The following is an 18703-nucleotide window of genomic DNA, read 5'->3' on the forward strand; positions in this document are numbered from 1 at the left end:
ACCTGCTTCAGCCAGATATGTGTCCTTGGGTTACCCCAGTCCTTGATTTACCCTCCTTTACACTCATATGCTGTTTGTACAGGGAGGTTTGGGGTATTTTCAGAGTATTCCTGCAGCAAATTATCTTAAAAATCAAACCGTAAAGAAATGTCTTTGGATGATCAGCACAGACTCAGTGCATTTTTTTGAGTGAAAACATGATGAATTTTATGTGATGAAATGAGAATGGGACTGATGTGCAGACAAGCCAAATGCATAATTCAGCTGGCTTTAAACAGACTCTGGTGAGAAGAAAACATGAGGCCAAGAAATACCCAGTACCAGTTCATATCTGACTGAGTACAAGTTCTCAACACATCTAATTTTAACTTCTTAATGGTGACGTGCTGCAGTACAGGGGTTTGGAAATGTGACCAGAGATCTGTATCTGAACTCCATCAGCTCATATCAGGTTGTGGTCGACCTGCGGAGCGTTGAGTATTTTAACTAGCCTGCTGCTAATCTGCTTACCGAGCTTTAAAGTGATGGAGTTTCTCTCTCGGCTTCTCACACACAAACTCACTGTCGCCGCACACACATCCGCACACACAGGCTTGCACGTACACACTCAAGCAAAGTTTGCACAGCATTACTTGTTGGGCCCATTGTTTGACTTAATGCATTTACTAACCCGCTTTACTGAACTTAACTATCACAACCAAGTGCCTAACCTCAATCCTGACCCCTGAAAAAAGTACTGAAAATTTTCATTGTTTTAAAACTGAGGCAAGTAACAATCAATAATCTATGAAGTCTTTCCCTTCTAAATGTAATAAAGTCAATGATTTAACAGGACTGTGGATCCATTATCGTCATAATATTTTGCCAATTATCCCGTGAGTTACTGAATTACAAGAACATCAAAAATATACATATATATTTTTAAAAAGACAATATTATAATAATACATAAATAGGACTGCAGTTCATAGAAATCAAATATTTCATGAAGGTTTGTTTTGCGGCTGATATATCAAAATAGGTATTCTCATTCATTTAGGACACATACTATACAACGTTGTCTCTAAACTTAGTTTGTAAAAAATGACTTTATTATTACATTAATGGTTTTATTACATTTAAAAGGCGATAATTATTACAATGCTTCAATTATTGTTTTTTTTTTTTTTTTTACATTATTAGCCATTACTGCTTTACTGGTTGCTGAGGGAATCCTCAAGCTCTAAATCTCTTCAAAGCATATTCCACTGACTGAGGCCCCATCAAACAACATTTTAACATTTTAATTTCGGAGACATTTTTCGGAGACAACACTCCGGTGCACCTCTACCGTCGTTTCCTTCCTATCACCGTCCAGGCCTCGCTGCATGGCCTCATCCCCATCTGCCTCCTCTGTCTCTGCGTTTCCTTCTGACAAACAAGCAGCTCTTTATATCCATACAATGCTTCTTGCTGTTGTAGAAATTACCATGGGGCTGAATCCTGTGAAGTCGGCGGATGGGGCTGCGGCTCGTCCATCTGCCGCTGCCGACTTAACCAGCTGGGGTTTTTCTTTCCACAAACGCAGTTTTCGCACAGTGCCGTCTTTGTGCCGTTCACAGAGAGCCTCTCAATTATGACATTTATGTATTTACACCAACGGGCTGCTCTGGTTTCACTGATGGCCGGCGTCTACACGTGGTTTGCGCCGGCTCCCGCAGGAGCGATGTGTCAGCAGCCTGAGTTATGTAAAGTCACCATGAAGCCTCCCCTCTGTCTGCGCCGCTCCACCGGCAAACAGTTGTTTGCTGCTCTGGTTGTAGGTTATGTCACGATGAAGTGCCGGACGTCGGAGACGCCGAGAGCCGTTTGAGGCGGCGGGGCAGCCGTCCAGAGACGAGGTTTTTCGGGACGCCAGCGGGGTTTGGAACGGGCCTCGGCTCAGCGCCTCAGGTTTGGACGGGAGAAGAAATACCATCATGTCTTGACCACAGCCATCACAACCGCCACAGTTCTCCCCACATTCTGGCTGTTTACTAATAAGGTGCTGCGCACAACACAATCCAGTCGGGATTTCTAAAAGATATTCTGTGAGAAACAGCAGAATAAAACAAAGCAGTTAAGCTTCCGAAGTGAAAACTGCAAACAGAAGAAAGCTGCTCGCTACCAACGTTTTCCTTTGGCACGGTTCAAAACCGAAATCACCACAACATCTGCGCTTTTAGAGCTGGATGCTCTGTTTGGGCAGCTGGTTGCAATTCAACCAAAATGCTCAATGTGTAGCTTGAAGGAAAAACTGGAGAAGTTAAGAAGTTACTGCGTTGGAGAAAATATTGATCAAACAGAACAATGGTGAATGCCCTGGCAATCAGAAATAACTGGGTTTGTGTTCATTTTTAAGCTTAGAGCTACAAGAAATGCTTGTAGAAATCCAGAAACAGCACGAAGGCAGATCCGCCAGCTGTCCTGAACTCTACTGTTCCTCATCTTTCAATAGAATATCCCTTTTCAATGGGGATAATCCAGTTAGAAGAGGAGAACCCCAGCGGACTTATTCATGTTTTTAAAATATGATATCAGCAATATTAAAATATATGTGGTTTTATTATAAAAGTAATATTTGACTAATAATTGTAATGTGTAATTTTGGTGGATGAAACAATGAGAGAGAGCAGAGAACTGTGATGAGACTGATATGGAGTCACTTTCTCCTTCATACAGGGGACGAGTTCATCTTTAAACCTTCCTTTCTGAAAAGCCTGCTATGGATCCGACACACACACTCACACACACGTCTTTACCAGGTCCTGGCAGAACACGTCCGAGGTCATTTTACATTGCGAGAACATTTTTGCCCAGTCCTCACAAAAATGACCTTTTTGAACGGTGAACTTGATTTTTGGGTTCAGGTTAGAATTCGGCTGAGGTCAGGCTCAGGGTTGGGGTTAGGCGTTCGTTTTTGATGGTTAAGTTTAGGGTAAGGAGCTCGGAAATGCATTATGTCACTCAGTGTTCTCACAACTATAGAAAGACAAACGTGTGTGTGTGTGTGTATGTGTGTGTTCTGCTCTCAGTTACAAATTCTCCGGGGTTTTAGCTCCGGCATCATGATCCTCCAGATAATCTCCCTGTCAAACACACTCTGCTTCCTCTTTGCTCTGAACACATTCTTGGATCCTGCAGTCGCTGCAGCGGCTTCCTGTGAGGAACCTGTCGACTCATCAGCACGCCGGCTTCCTGTTTTCATATAAATATTTTATTAGTATCAGTAACAAGTCAGGAGGATCCTTCACCCCCTCAGTTCTTTATGCGGATACACACCAGAGATAGAAACAGACAGCAATAGAAAATGAGTGGTTACAAAAATAAGAGGATATACGTGCATGTGTGCGAGTGTTTTGCTGAGGAAGAGTAAATCTTGGAGTACAAAAAAAAAAAAAAACCTAATCCCGGTCACTGTTTCTAGAAAGGATTCATTTCAGTTTATAATCTGATCCTCTGAGCGGTTTATTCCCGGAGAAGGAGCGGGGCGCAGACAGGAAGTCCTTCAGCGTCCGAGCGGCCCCCCCTCGGCTCTTCCGCCGCCACCGGGGATCCAAATCACGTCTTTTCTCCGCCGAGGAATCGTCACTTTCAGTTTGACGCTTTTCAACGTTCAGCGTCTCAAAGTAGAGCCGAGGTCCAGGAGAGCCGGTCGTCCTCCGTCAAACCCCTCCGACATGGCGTGCTGAGATCCGCTCTCCGTCATCCGGCGGTCGCTCCTCACCTGACGCCTGTCGACACAGAAGTCCACGCTGAATCACACAAACACACCCTTCTGTCCCCAACAGAGCCTCTGTTCACACACAAACCCCCGACCCTGGATCAGTGTGAGCCTTCTGGAGCCGTGAACCACACCTCGGGCCCAGACAAGCGGAAAAGCATCGTTTCAGGAAAGTTTTGCATTTACACGACGTTTTGAAAACAATGTTCGTTTGCTCGGTTTTCGAAATTAATCGATACGTCTGTGTTTCCTCTGTTTCCATGGAGACGGAGTCAGAGGTTTTTTCTAAAAGTCCCACCTTGGGATCCGTTCTCAAAAAAGTTGAGTTTTCAGTGACTCTAAGCACCGTTCTCGTATCAACAGACACTCAAAACGCAGCTTAAGGTTTTCTTTTTCTCCTGAAAACGTTTGATGCAGTTCTCCCTTTCCTATTACGGTAATCCATTTTTTTTTAATGGGTGAATCAGTCTTAAGGTTATCAGGTACACTGATGGTAATTTGCGGTAAAAGAAAGTAACGGTGATGTTCACCGACGTGACGAGCGTGACACAAGCCGGCAGCTATTTCCTCTGCGAACATCTCTGGAGTGTTTCTGTGAAGGCAGGTGTAAATGATATCGTCACTGTCCTGCTCGTTTGTTATCAGGGAGTAAAGTCATGCTCGTTCCCTCAAACATATGTTGACAGGTTTTCCATTTATTTAATCACTAACTGTCCATACAAACAAATAGATTTCATCAGAATGACAACAAATTCATCCTTCACTCCCGACTGATTCCAGACCAGGTGGGTTCTTCTACCCAAAAGTCAGTTTATTTTATAACCTGAAGAATAAATCAGGACCATGTTGCACACAGAAACTCTGTCAGAAAGTAACAACGATTACAAATAAAGCTGCATACGTGCTTTTAAATTTTAGTTAAATCCTAATGAGTTTCTTAGATGGTCAGTTGAATTAAGAAAAATCTGACGTTCTGAGGAAATGAATTTCTGACCCAGATGTGCCGTAAATGTTGGGACTGCACATTATATCGCAGCTTTTTCATTATTCTGATATCAGAATGTGCATCCATGCTCTGTGCGTTCGTGCTCTGCCTGTCAGGACTCTCTTCAAACAGATTTGTCCCTAGATGCCCCCCCATGAAGATATGAAGTACAGATGAGTGTGTGAGGTTAAAAAAACGTGTGACAGACCAGCTGTGGATCAGGGACAAACGTAAAAACCACCAGCAGGTTTCAGGAGAACATGAAGCCATCAAAGTTATTTGAAGGCTTGTAGTTGTTAAAGGGGGCAACAGTATAAAGTGTTGAATGAAGCTGAGGTCGGGGTGAGCAGCAGGTCATAAGCAGGAAGTCAACAGGAAGTCAGACAGTTCCTGCTCAGAGTGACCTTGTGACCTTTCACCTGGCAGATGGCTTCACCTCAACACTTCCACTGCACCATGTTGGAGACTAATATTAATGTTCGTGGACAAATTAACCATCTTTCACTCAGCATTTCCTCAAAATACTGAATCTTTCTCCATCAGTGGAGTCTCACTACAGAAGGAGCCGGGACGTTTGTGCCACTCGAGTGTGTCGGAGGGTGGAGGGCCGTGGGGGGCGGAGCTGCCCCGAGGCAGAGAGGAAAAGCACAATAAATACCTCAGGTCTCTTATCAGTCGTGCCGGCGTTGGTCGACACACTCAGCCAGCAGAAGCTTTCACACGTGAAACACACACCGACGCACAGCCGCGCTCTCACCGTTGTCTGTGTTGGCGTTGGGGCTGACGTGGCGCCTGTTGGTGCACATGCACTCCAAGTGGTCCTCCAGCTTCACCTGCACCTCCCTCAGCTTGGGCCGGCGCCGCACGTACTCCACCTTCGCCACCTGGGAGAGAGAGAGAGAGAGAGAGCAGCGGATTAGACAGCGTGTGTTTCCGCCTTGACTTCAGCTGACGATATCAGGTTATGCGTTTTACATGACTTCACCCACGAGTAGTAACTTTACTTCCCGAGGAGCAGATACTTCAAAGCAAGAGGGTCAGGGAGACGTTTGAAGCACGAACGCAGTCAGATTTTGGTTTATGTTTCATCTCACTGAGCAACGTGTCGCCTGTGAGCAATGACTTTTTTTTGTTTGCTAAATAATCTCTTAATCTTCAGGGGACCTCAGAGTCTGTCGTTTCTCAATACGGCTCCAATAAAACCCCAGCATGTCAGTTCTTGTCACATTTTGAGCATCACGATGCTGGAAGCCGCTGAAAACACAAAACTGTTGAAAAGTGCTCCCTAATTGGAACTTTTTTTAAAAGCACTCTCGTTTCTTCTCCTTGGAAAAAACACAACTGAAAACAATGGATCTGAAATCGAGACGATTTTCACTTTTTCTATTGACATTTTTTCTCCTATTTGAAGTTAAAAGTACCTGATGTTTGTCTGAACTCAAGCCCCTCTGGATTCTGGAAATCTACCTTTTGAAGTGAATAAATCTCAGCCGAAGTGGAATGAAACGTTTTGATGAAAAAAGACGTCTAAAGAAGCTGGGTCAGTTTGAGTTTTTGCGGTATGTGAGTGAGCTGACATGCTGCATTAAATGTTTGTAGTTTGACATCAGCCTCATCATCGTACGAGGCGCATCGTCCCTCACGGCCAGAACTTTCAGCAGAGGAATCAACATAAATCAGAGGTTTCGGGGAGCAGAGCGAAGTGCCTCCTCCGTACCTGTGTAAACACGCGGGTGTGCCTGCGCTCGCCGGGCTGCGTGGAACCAGCATTAACTCTGACAGGAGGTTTTGGTTTTACGGAGACCGAGTGATGCATTTTCTGTTTTGTGTCAACAGACGTTACGCTCACTGCCAGCGCTGAAAGTCCGTGCCCAGCTGTTGAAACAGCAATAGGTCTTTTTTTGTGCGGCGGGAGAAACCAAACATGCTGTAAATTCACAATGCCAGCGACACAAACACACACAGATGAAATGCATGCCCACATCCCTGATGTGGAGCCAGCTGGTGGGGATCCAAGTCTGTCTGTCTGCTTCAGGTCCAAACATAACCAGAGACAGCTGAACCAACGGACAGAGAGGTTCAGCTCAGGTGAGGACCTGAGCTGCTTAATGCACTTTAGAAAGTCTCACGATAAGTAAAAGAGTGAGAAATGACGCCTCAAAGCTCCGTCTAAATCACGACTCAGAGGTGCTTACAGCTTTCTTCACCACCTCACTGGAATGCAGGGATGAAAATCCTACAGAGGGATGAGGGTGTGTCAATCATACTGAACCATAAACTTAACAACCGATCTACTGTGTAAACCGACAAACAGAAAGTATCATCTCCATCCACCATCACTTCTTATCCTGTTCAGGGATTCACGGCGCTGGAGACGATTCCAGGAAACTCTCGGCGAAGGCAGAGTCCACCGTGGAGCTCACCAGCCCATCACAAAGACAGACAAGCTCACATTCTCACCTAATGGCGGTGTAGCTCTTGGACTTGGGCAGGAAAATGAAAACCCCAGGGTTTGACTCGAACCCACAGCCTTCTTCACTGTGAGCACTAACCACTGCACCGCCATTAAAAATGATACCACTTCCATTTGCAAGCTGGATAAACAGCTTCTGCCCAATTTTTTGTACCAAAAGTGTTGCGGTGAGTGACTCCAGCGTCCAGCCTGTCCCTCATCCAGACACAGAAGAAGTCAGAGTGGCGGCACAGGCCTGTTCAGACTCTCTGTGGCCAGAATCCTCCAACAGGAGCTCATTTTTAACTTTCAGAGGTACCAAACCAATAGTCTGGCATTTACTGTTAGCACAGGAGGCAGCGTTGACTTCAGATCCAATGTTTCACACACCGTCAAATCACCAGTAATCCAACAAACCCGGCGATCTTTCAGTCAGTTCTGGTCCGTGCTCTTAAAGACTGTGTTCTCAAAATTCCATGCGTATTATTACTTTTTGCACGTTTCATTCAAGCGGAGTCTGTGCGGTTTGCAATGTTGTTTATTTTTCTCCACTCTCCCCACATGTGGACGGATCCCCTCCACCTCGGCGCTGCCAGCCGCCCTACGGCCCGTGAATCGGCGCAGTCGCAGCCGTGACCTTTTTGCCTCTGGGAGCTGAATCTCCGCACATGTGAGTGACTTTATTTTTGATTTCCTCTGTGAAGCAGACGAAGGACGAGTCCTTTCATCTCACTCCGGGCCTCAGCAGGTCAAAGCGCAGAGAGTCGAACTAACCCTCTGATCCTCTGGACCTCTGGCTACACACATTAATGCCTACTTTCACTACACTCATTTCCCACCCCGTCCCTCCCGGACGCCCGCTTCTGTTCGGCCCAGAGGCATTTATCAGCTGTTATGATTAACATGAAACATACTCAGGATATTTTAGGTTTAGTGTTACTATAAAAATGTACTAAAACACACATTTTACACTTAAATCTTTCACTCAGTCTCTCTCTCTCTCTCTCTCTCACTCACACACACACACACACACACACACACACACACACACAGACTTGGGTGCGCTCCCAGTTGGCAGCGTGTGACTGTGAAGCAGTTGGAGTTTACTGAGTCTTATTTCCAGCTCTGGAAGAGATCAAAAGGAAGCCATTATGTTCCCGAAGCAGCTCGCCGCCAGACTCTCAATCAACTCACACACTCACACAATGGCTCAGCCGCGGAGAGTAATTGTTTCTGGCATCTGCAGTGTGTACGGCTCCGGTAAGTGGCAGTGTGTTTACACGGCCAGTGCCATCATTAGTTTTGTGTGTGCAGGGCCGGGGCCACTAGAAGACAAATAAAAGACGTCTTTAACAAGATGTTTGCAGAGTGACGATCGGCGTTCAGGCTCAGCGTGGATGTGCCAACAGCTTTCTCCTCCTTCAAATGCCTCTTTGTTTTTTATTTCATGCCTTCAAATTAGAGGCTCCAGTCCAGCCAAACCTTCAAGCAAATTGTAAAAATTGCAAAGAAAACATTTATTTTTTAGGAATAAATTATGGAAGAGCAGCAGACACAACACAACACAACACAACACAACACAACACAACACAACACAACACACTGAGAGGCCTGAGCTGAGAGATCCATGAGCTCCCATCTGTGGAATTTCTAAAAAATGCATTTCAGGAGAAATTCTGGTCAAAGTTTTGTTCTATTACATTTTTAATGTACAGAATTGCTGAATCTTTAGGCCCATTACTACAGAAGCCCTGAAAGGACATGAATAATTATGTTTTTATTTTCTCAATTTTGCTACGATTACAAATTAATCGACTAATCTGCTGCATACCACGCTGCCACGGCCCACAGCCTGAGGTGAGTTAAGCTTATTTCTGTGTTTGTGCTTTTGCTTATTTCTGGTTAATGGTGCGTTCACACCGGACGCGTCGCGGGCGTTGTGAGCGGCGCTTTTCTATGCAAAGTCTATGGTGGACAAGCGTCGTGGAGCGGCGGGCGGTGGGGCGGCGCATCAGGAGCATCGACTTTTCAAGCGTTTCGAGCGTCAATGCCCACGACGCGCATCCCCGCCGTCAGGAGCATCATGAGCGTCGCTTTTTGAGAGCTCAGAAAACTGAACTTTTGACGCGCTGCCGCTGGGCGTCAACCAATCAGAGACGATCCCTCCGGTGCTACGTCACTACGAGTGATCCGAGGACCGATGCGGGCCGGCCAGTGCTGCCAACTTTCTCGCTAAATCTGGCGACTTTCCAAAGCCTCTTGGCGACTTTTTTTTGTCCAAAGCGACTAGCGACAAATCCAGCGACATTTTCTGGTGCTCTGGAGACGTGACAGGACGTCTCGCTGCTGTCGCCCATGAGCAGCGGGTGCTGCCGTGAGCCCCTCCCCGTCCCAAAGCGCTCACAAGCAGTCAGTCTCAGCAGCGCCCCCTGCTGCAGTCGGAGCAGAGAGGAGCAGAGCAGCCAATAGCCACTTTTCTTACTGGGCAGTTGGCAACACTGGGGCCAGCCGGTCGTCAAACTGGGCACGGGAGAGACGAAAGCAGCCCTGGAAGCGACCCTCATCCTCACGCAGCTCCTGGAGCAAATGGTGAAACTCCCCAAATTCAGAACGCAACTGAATAATGGGATGAACCCAGAGACGACGCCCATGTGCCCAACGACGATGCTGTCTAGCTTTATTTAACAAATAAATCCAAGCTGCTCTCCTGATGCGATCCGCCATAGCTGGAAACAGAAATCAGCCTCCCGCGCGCCAATAAACTGACGCGCGTCAAGAGCGTCGCGAGCTTTGTGACCACCTGGTGTCAAGCCTCGTGCTTGAAGCGTCACAAGCGTCAGCTTCGAGGCGTCCCAAGCGTCGACGACGCCCGCGACGCGTCCGGTGTGAACGCACCATAAGAGTTATGATGCACATAAATCAAAAAAAAAATCTGTCCTATACCTTGGAAGTGTGATATTTAGCCTCTAATCCAGGATTCCTGTCATTTTATGTCATATTTCCTCCCCTAGCCGTTCATCTGCTATTTTCTTGCAGATTAATGAAGAAAATGAAGCTATTACTTCATTATAATTTAGTATAAGAGTTTTTATTTGTTTTTGTTTTTTTGGCACAGACGAATGAACAGACCTGCTTCTTTTTCTAAACTGTTTGTAACTCATTAACTTTGAGGACAAGATATTAAACTTCTGCCAGGTGCATCTCACCCAATGAGCGGAGATATCCAGTGTGTTTAACTCTACCTGTCAGTGGTCATAATGTTATGGCTGATTTTTGAACAAATACAAGTTGCTACTGCTTTGTTCTTGGAGGCTCTCCTACAAAAGTCTGCCTCTTGATGTATCGGTCAAATTCTGGGAAATAAAATTGGAACTCTTAACCTTTGACCTCGGGTCTATTTATTGAAGTGTGATGTGTAAATATCGAGTGTCGCAGTCGGACACACTGCTTCACTGATCTTCACAGGTTGCTGGTTGGGGAGGTTCTACCTTGACGGTGCGGTGGTGCTTCCGGGCCGCCTGGCACCTCATGTTGCTGGTGTTGCAGCAGCCGGTGCAGCGCTTCACCTCCACGCACGGAGGCCAGATGATGAAGTTGGCGGCGGTGGGATCCACCTGGCTCCGGGGGATCTCATAAATTGTTGTCCGCACTTTGCACACAGCTGGCTGAGCCTCTTCCACCACTGCAGGAGAGTGGAGAGAGGGAGCCATTCCCATCGAGGATGTGTTTATGTTGTTGCATCTTAATAGAGATGCGTGTGTGTGTGAGTGTATGCGTGTGTGTGTGTGTGTGTGTGTGTGTGTGTGTGTGTGTGTGTGTGTGTGTGTGTGTGTGTGTGTGTGCGCGCGGTTTCTCACCGATGCTCCGTCTGTGCCGGGTGTGTGTCCTCTTCGGGTCAGGGTAGCTGTGAGAGAAGTCCTTGTGGTAGCTGTGTTTGGTCTCCTCAATCACTTCGTTCTCTGATCGGAGACAAAACAACACACACACATTCACACACACACTTCAAGACAGCTGTCTAAGCACAGTCGCATACGCAGGGCTCTGAGGGTGAAGGTTTACTGGAACACAGGGACGTTTTCAGAGCTGAGAATCATTTCCTACAGAGGACAAAAATTGTAAAAAAAACAAATTAAATTAAAGAAACCTTGAACGTATCACTGAGAGTCATGACTGATTAGTATTGATTTGCTTCAGAGTGTTTCTAAACTTTAAAAGGTTATTCTGGCACTGGTTCACCGGTCTGGCCCGTTTGAGATAAGACTGGACTTCATGTGGCTCCTAAACTAAAACTAATTTAATAATGATGCTGCCAAATTATGGACTGAAATAGAAATAAATAGAATTACAAGTCATGTTTTGGTCTTTTCCCACTCCTCCCTGACTCATTCAATCTTGTTTACCAATTCAATACTTGTGTGAAATGATTCTTTAATGAACGGTGTTGTATTTTTCAATGAAATTGAATTTTCTAGTTACAATCTTGACATGGAACCCTGAACCATATTCCGTCTGTGTTCAGAGAAAGGCCTCGGGAGGTCGCCGTCTGCGGGTCGCAGCTGGACGTCCCACCGGGATGTTTACAGGCCGCCGGGCGGATTTACAGGCACGTTGAATCCAGCGTCTGCTGATCGCCGCGGGGAGTCTAACCAGGTTATTCTAACTGAGTTACGGTGTGTTTGCATGCGTCAGCAGCTTATCGGGTTCTCCGCATGTCCGAGAGAAGCACGGCGCGCATCGCACCGTATATCTGCAGATTAAATCAGATTCACATCAAGGCATCGCCGAGGTCACTCGCAGGTTGGACATGTTGTTTTGTGAAGCCACAGCATCACATCTGAGCACTGTGTGTGTGTGTGTGTGTGTGTGTGTGTGTGTGTGTGTCGGTGTGATCCACAGGTCAACATGGACGTCTTTTTAACTCCTTGCTTTAGAAAAACCTTCCTCTTCACGTCTCCCTGGACTTTAACTAACTTCTTCACATTCACAGTTCCATCCATCCTTCATGTCTGCTTCATCTAGATCAGTGTTTTTCAACCTTTTTTGAGACCTCCAACTGAAAATGTAGCCTGTATTAACAATATAAAGTCATTCATGACTTTTTATTGTCGTTTTAATCTTTGTGGTTTTTCTCATTAGAGTTGCTTGTTTGTTTATGTGTTCATGCAGACGAACATAAAAGATTAAAAAACCCTGTTAATTTCACATTTAATGCAGTTTTTGTATTATCTTCACTCCTTCAACCGTTTCTCAGAACGCTGCAGCCTGACTGACAGAAAACATCCAACAAGTTGCTGCATCTTCTCACTACATCACTTCCCTCCGAGCTTCAGTTACACGAGGTTTATTCCAGTTTATTCAATATCTGTGTCCAAAAATCATTCAAGACCTGGAAATTCACACAGTCAGTATTACTGGAAGTAAATGGATTAAAAAAAAAAAAAAAAACACTATGAAACTTTTAACTCCAGTCGGAAACGTGAACCTTACAGAGCACCACTGGTAATATTTTGTCTCTGCTTATTTAGTTTATCTTTCCTACTATTTATCTTATCATTTATGTTGCTTGTTGCCAACTTAAAACTGCAGAACCAAGTTACTACACCAAAACTGCGGTGTGAATTGTCTCATGTTAGCTGTTGCCAAAGCTGTCCGTCCCTGGGAGAGGGATCCCTCCATACTGTGGTTCTCCCCAAGATTTCTTCTTTTCCCACTGGGTTTCTGGAGTTTTTTCTTGCCGGATGTGAGGGTCTAAGGCGGTGGTTGCTTCGTTTTGTCTCGTTACTGTGAATTTGACATATTAACATTATGCTTATTCACTGTTTTTATTTTTACCAATCAATATAACATCCTGAAGCCCTCTGAGGAAACTGTTGTTGTGATACTGGGCTATACAAAAATAAATTGACTGATTGATTGAATTCTTCATATAATAAATAAATTAATAAATAAAACTCACAGGAGGAGTGAAAGAAGAGCCACTTCGTCTCTCATGTAAGCGTAATTCAGCCTTTACGTTCACCAGCCACCAGACAGCAGACAGAAAAATCGATTCACTTTCCAAAAATGTTTTAGATCAATAAGATGAAATGACTTGTTGTTACATTATGGATGTTTTTACAATCAGCAGGGCTCTGGCTCTAGTTTGACAGCAGTGAGCAGCTTCTCCACTCTCAGTCCTGATGTTGGGACTCTGAGTATCGGCCGACACTCGATACCCATCAGGTACCACGGTCGAGCCAGAAAACGATCGAGCTTTACATGTAGAAAACAAAAGCAACACTTCCTCCTCCTCTTCCAACGTTCGCTTTGCAGACATGACAAACCGCCGCCGGGCTACTTGTTGTGTTCAGTGTGAAAAACCTCCAGACTCTGGTGTGACGGAGCTCAGAGCTCAACAGACGTAAAGGAGAAGGATCAAGGTGGAGGCTGGATTTTCAGACACCTGACTGGTCCATCCCTTCAGCTAATTGGTCCATCCCTACAGCTGATTGGTCCATTCCTACAGCTGATTGGTCCATCCCTACAGCTGATTGGTCCATCCCTACAGCTGATTGGTCCATCCCTACAGCTGATTGGTCCATCCCTACAGCTGATTGGTCCATCCCTACAGCTGATTGGTCCATTCCTAGCTGCTCTCTTTCATGGCAGCATCACTGACATCTCAGCTCAGGCCTTTGTGTTGTGGTCACAATTCTCAAGAAATCTGTTTAAAAAAAAAATCTTTTTACAGTTTCCTCGGTGGTTTCTTGGTCCAGATTGGAGCCTCTTGCCAGCTGGTTTTGGCCCACAAGCCTTATATTTGACGCCCCCTTTTTTTTAGAATCGCCAATTACAAAGCATTTCTTCTGAAATGCTCTCCAGAGTGGACAGATTTCCTCTCAGTGTTCAAAGACACAAAGGCTCGGATAAGCGATGAGCAAATAAGCAATAAACGAATAAATAAAAAATAAGCAGTCTTTCTTAGTGTTCATTTTCATGCAATTTTAAGCAGACATAAAATATAAGCTATCCAAATACAAGAATGCAAGAAATATCTTTAAACGACAGCGGGATTGAGCAGTTACACTGGGACTTGCGTTTGCATTCAAGGCTGAAAGATTCACTAAGTGATTCGGTCTGTTCTGACTTGTTTAAAACCAAACCTGATTTCACCAAGCGGACAAATATTCTGGTTCCTACTGGGAAGATGGGTTTGTTCTTTTGGTGAAGGGTCTCCGGTTGGGGTCAGGTGAGGAGTAGCTGCAGCTGGAAGTCGATGTATTGTCCTCATAAAGTATTAAAGAACATAAGGTGTGTCGGAGTGAGGCCGATTCCAGGAAACCGGCACAAACCAAGTCCGTGCAGGAGAGTTTTAATTTGATTCAGAGGCTCACGCTTCTTTTCTGCGACTGTCTGAGTGAACTCGTCACTCTCGCTACTGTGTGTGTGTGTGTGTGTGTGCCTGCCTATATACACAATGTGTCTCTGAAACACAACAAAGTCCACCTCCGACATCTCCCTCTCTCTCCCCCTCTCTCGCCCTGACACGCAGGAATTCGAGCATGAATTATACATGGCAACGCAGCAGCCTCGCAGCGAGCCCTGCGCTCCTCTCAGGCCAATAATGGGCAGCATGACAACAGCATAATGAAGTGAGCCACTTGACCCCCACCGAGCCGGGGAGCCGTCACACTCGACATTTGCATCTCAATGATGCCAGGATTAATGGTGGCACCGCTCCGCGCCCTGCAGACATTAAAAAATGAATCGACCATGTTTCACAGGCAACAAGGGGTTCAGAGCGAGAGGAGAGGAAAAAGAGAGAGAGAGAGAGAGAGAGAGAGAAGAAAGAAAAGCTGCATGGCTGGAATTTGGCGTCTGAGTCAAAGCATCGGTGCAATAAAGCCTGTTTTATGCACACAGTTATTTCCTCCCGTCTCACCTCACCGATTCAGGCGGCTCTTGATTTATCACCTGGATAATGAGGGCTGGCATCAGCGGAGTGATTTAGGAGGAGCAGATAGTTTACTTTTTCATTTAGCGGCACACAGAACGCGGACTGGGGAGGTCCTTCCTGTATCCAGAGCCGTCGGGCTGAATAACAGCATGTATGGCAGCAGGAGGGAGGAGGACAGCAGCAGGAACAGACATTAAACCTTCATGGACATTCATCACTGATCTTCTACTTACGTCTTTTTATTAGTGTATTAAATCAGCGTTCCCACTTCTGTCATCTTTTAAGTTTTTGTATCCGCCTTTAAACGATGGCCAATCTGATTTGTTTCACTTGTTTTCAGGTACTTTTCTGTATTTTTGTAGTGTGTATGTGTTTTTAGAGTCTTTAATTTGGTTAAGAGATTCAATGTTTGCTATGTTTACTATTTACTTGTCAATGAAACATGTATCCATCCATCATCCATCCATCCATGTCTCTTTGTCATTTCACTAGCAGTGTTTAGTTGACATAAATACACAAACATAAACAACTATTGTACAATAAAAGGCGATAACTTGTTGACTCTGACTCGACTGGATGCTTTCTGTCATGAGATAAACCAGGAAAAAGAAAAAAGTCTTTCATTGTGCAGAAAACCACGTGCAGCTACTACTGTAGTCCAGAAGCGTTTGAGGCGGGGAGGGGCGTTTAGTCTCTGAATCTTAATATTTGCACGCCAGCGATTTGACGCCATGCTACCAGGGACTCCTGTTCATGCACGGTGGCACGTGCATACACATGAATGCATGCACACGTGCATTTCTATCAGTGACATTTCGATTAAGACTGAAGCAACCCCTGATTATTGAAGTTTTTGCTCATTTTCTCCAAGAAGTAAATGTCCCGGTCGACCGTTTGGTCCCCACAACCACTTCTGTTTTCTGCTTCATGCCATCAGAAAAACAAAAATACACAAAACACAAAGCCTTCTTCTATTAACTCACCCAGAAACCAATCTGTTGGTATTCTAACGGATGTGAAGACTTGAACAGATTCCACTCATCCTGCTGTCCATGCATCGGAGATGACCTCTCACGCTTTACATCGGCAATAAAAGCAGTTAAAGTTATCTTCCTGTTGTTACTTCACATTGCCTCTCAGTGACTCCCTGAGGTGATCAGGTGTTTCTCGTCTTTTGGACTGAGAGGTGAGGAAGCTGTGGAATAACTTGCCTCAGGAGAGGAAGGGGCTGAAAACTGTTTTACAACTTTTACAGCTCTTTAAACCACCTTTCCTTCTTTCTCTCTATAGTAAGCATGTTGCATTTGCCTTGAAATGGTTTGTGCTTGAACATATTTAGAATCAACCATTCCTCAAGCGGGTGTCACAGAGTCAACTGTTCTTATCACAGAGGTCACGTAATCTGAATTATTTCCTGAATAACCTCATTTATTCTGCACAGACCACTAATCCTGCTCATGGGAGTGGGAGAGCTGTAGGATAATGAAGCGCTTTACCTACGGAGTCTATCTCTAGCAGCCGCTGGAGGTCGCTGATGCTGCGGATCTCGCTGCGGGAGAGGCGCTCCAGCAGCTCCCGGGGGAGCGGAGACTCCTGCGGGAAACAAAGTCGGTGCATCTTAAGCGCGAGTGGAAGCAAGGGAGTGTGTGGGACTGGTGTGCAGGGGGGCTGCAAATGCACAACCAACAGGAAATGATCCAGAAACAGCCTTTAGAGTGACTTAAAACGATACATATATTTGTGCGTAAAAAGCAACGTGCGTAATTACGCAGATGGAATATACTTAATCTGCTGCATGCAACACAGTAAGAGTTACCATAATAGATATGTAAGTTGTGGCGGACGAGTTTCCTTCAAACTGAGTCACTAAAGCACAGAATCTGATGGAGCGACTCACCTCTGCAGCGGCGCGTAACAGGCAAAGGTAGCCGGCGAGGAGGTGGTAGACCGCGGCTCTCATCTCCTCTCAGACACACCGCAGAGGCACCGGCACGGGGCGAGGGTCCACTGAAGGAGCCGGGCTGTCGCTCCCTGGTCCGGGCAGCTGTGAACCATCCCTCAGGAGGACGGACCACCTCCACCACCTCAGGGGAAGCGCGCACAAAACTTCCAAATATCCTTGAAAGCCTGATTGGAATTTATATTGACCCACGCGCGTCTTTCCTCGGAGCTCAATGGTTCGTCACTGCAGGTGACAGAGGAAGGATTTTCTGTTTTCCAAGTCACGGTTGAGAAAATAAAAAAATCTGCACCGCCGTTTGTCCAGTTGCTGGAAACATAACGCCGCAAATCAAACTAAATGAGGTCAAGTCGGTGTCCATCTGCTCTGCGTTTGGGAACCAGAGGAACAGGTGCTGGAGGAAGTCTGAAAACCTTTCTTAAATTCACATATCCAGTGATATCCCACATCCTGTCGTCAGTACGATCCACTCATTTGTGCAGTTAGAATATCTTGGCACTTTATTTGGGGTAAATTATTTGATATTAGTAGAATCTCCACAAATTGCAGAATGCAGGGATGAAAATGAGGAGAGAAAAAAGAAGAAAAGAAAAAAAATCAGGCGGTGTCTCCCCCAAAACACAGCAGACAGCCAGTCCGCTCCGCAGCCCTGCACGGGTTGGATGTGCGCTCCCTGCGGTCCTCGGATCTCCGGGGTGAATGAAGTCTGGATGCTTTCAGTCACAGGATATAGCTGCGCGCGTCCCCGCGGAGCCACGCCGAGAGCGCGCTTCACATAATGGAGCATTACAGCAGCTCTCAGTGCAGCCGAGAAGAGATTCACTGCTGCAGACACAAGACTGCCTGACTGAGTTCCCAGGAGAAGTTGGGAAAGTAACTGAGACAGAGCAGACGACGTGGACACTTTGACTTCAGTATAACAAAGAAAACATTTTAACACATCAACATGATGATAAACCGAAGTGATCACTATTGTCTGTCAATCAGTGGCTTTTTTTAGTTCCTCCTCAGTCTGAGCTCCTCCCTGTGGACACTCATCATGCTCACTGATCTGCTCCAGCCTCCCAGACTCCATCTCTCTCAATTTTTTGGAGGTTTTTCTGAATTCCTTTCAGTTTTCTTGTCAGCTAATTGACTCTAACGATCGGATGGTGGTGTTTTCCAGGGGACGTCCAGAGTTTGGCAGACTTGCCCCATCGGGACATTATCTCCAGTATTGGGGAATTTCTGTGTGGAGTTTGCATTTTCCCCCTGTGGGGTTTCCCTGGATGCCCCTGCTTCCTGCTGCAGTTCATCAGCTTGACTGATGATTCCAAATCAGGAGTGGAAAAGTCATTTCAGTTCAGTTCAAATCGTCTTTAGTGGGCTGGACTGATAAAATAGAGCAAAAATAACCTTTAAACATGAACTTCAAACCTTTTCTTCCCCATGACTCTGAACAGGATAAGCAGTTCAGAAGATGAATGAATGAATGAAACTTTTTTCCTGTGTAAGTTTTCAAAAAGTCTATTTTTGCAAAATGTTTCTATTTCAACACAGAGTCCATTTTAATGACACTTTTTGGTGAAAAATTAAGCGAAATGTCCGAGTCGACGTCTGCTGGGTCTTCCTGTGATGACCTTTGACCTG

General features: G+C 45.7%; 1 protein-coding gene across 1 annotated transcript; it reads right to left on the minus strand.

Moving 5' to 3' along the window:
- Positions 1–3245: 3245 nt before the first annotated feature.
- Positions 3246–17663, minus strand: pdgfaa (platelet-derived growth factor alpha polypeptide a). Its single transcript, XM_030094104.1, has 6 exons — positions 17012–17663; positions 16611–16707; positions 11036–11137; positions 10667–10860; positions 5484–5610; positions 3246–3751 (listed from the first exon to the last, which is right to left on the minus strand). Exons 1-6 carry the CDS (start codon positions 17072–17074, stop codon positions 3741–3743), a joined length of 594 nt encoding a protein of 197 aa, XP_029949964.1. The 5' UTR covers positions 17075–17663; the 3' UTR covers positions 3246–3740.
- Between the last annotated feature and the right edge of the window lie 1040 nt (positions 17664–18703).

The sequence above is a fragment of the Salarias fasciatus genome, chromosome 6, assembly GCF_902148845.1.
Source record: "Salarias fasciatus chromosome 6, fSalaFa1.1, whole genome shotgun sequence".
Taxonomy (NCBI): Eukaryota; Metazoa; Chordata; class Actinopteri; order Blenniiformes; family Blenniidae; genus Salarias; species Salarias fasciatus.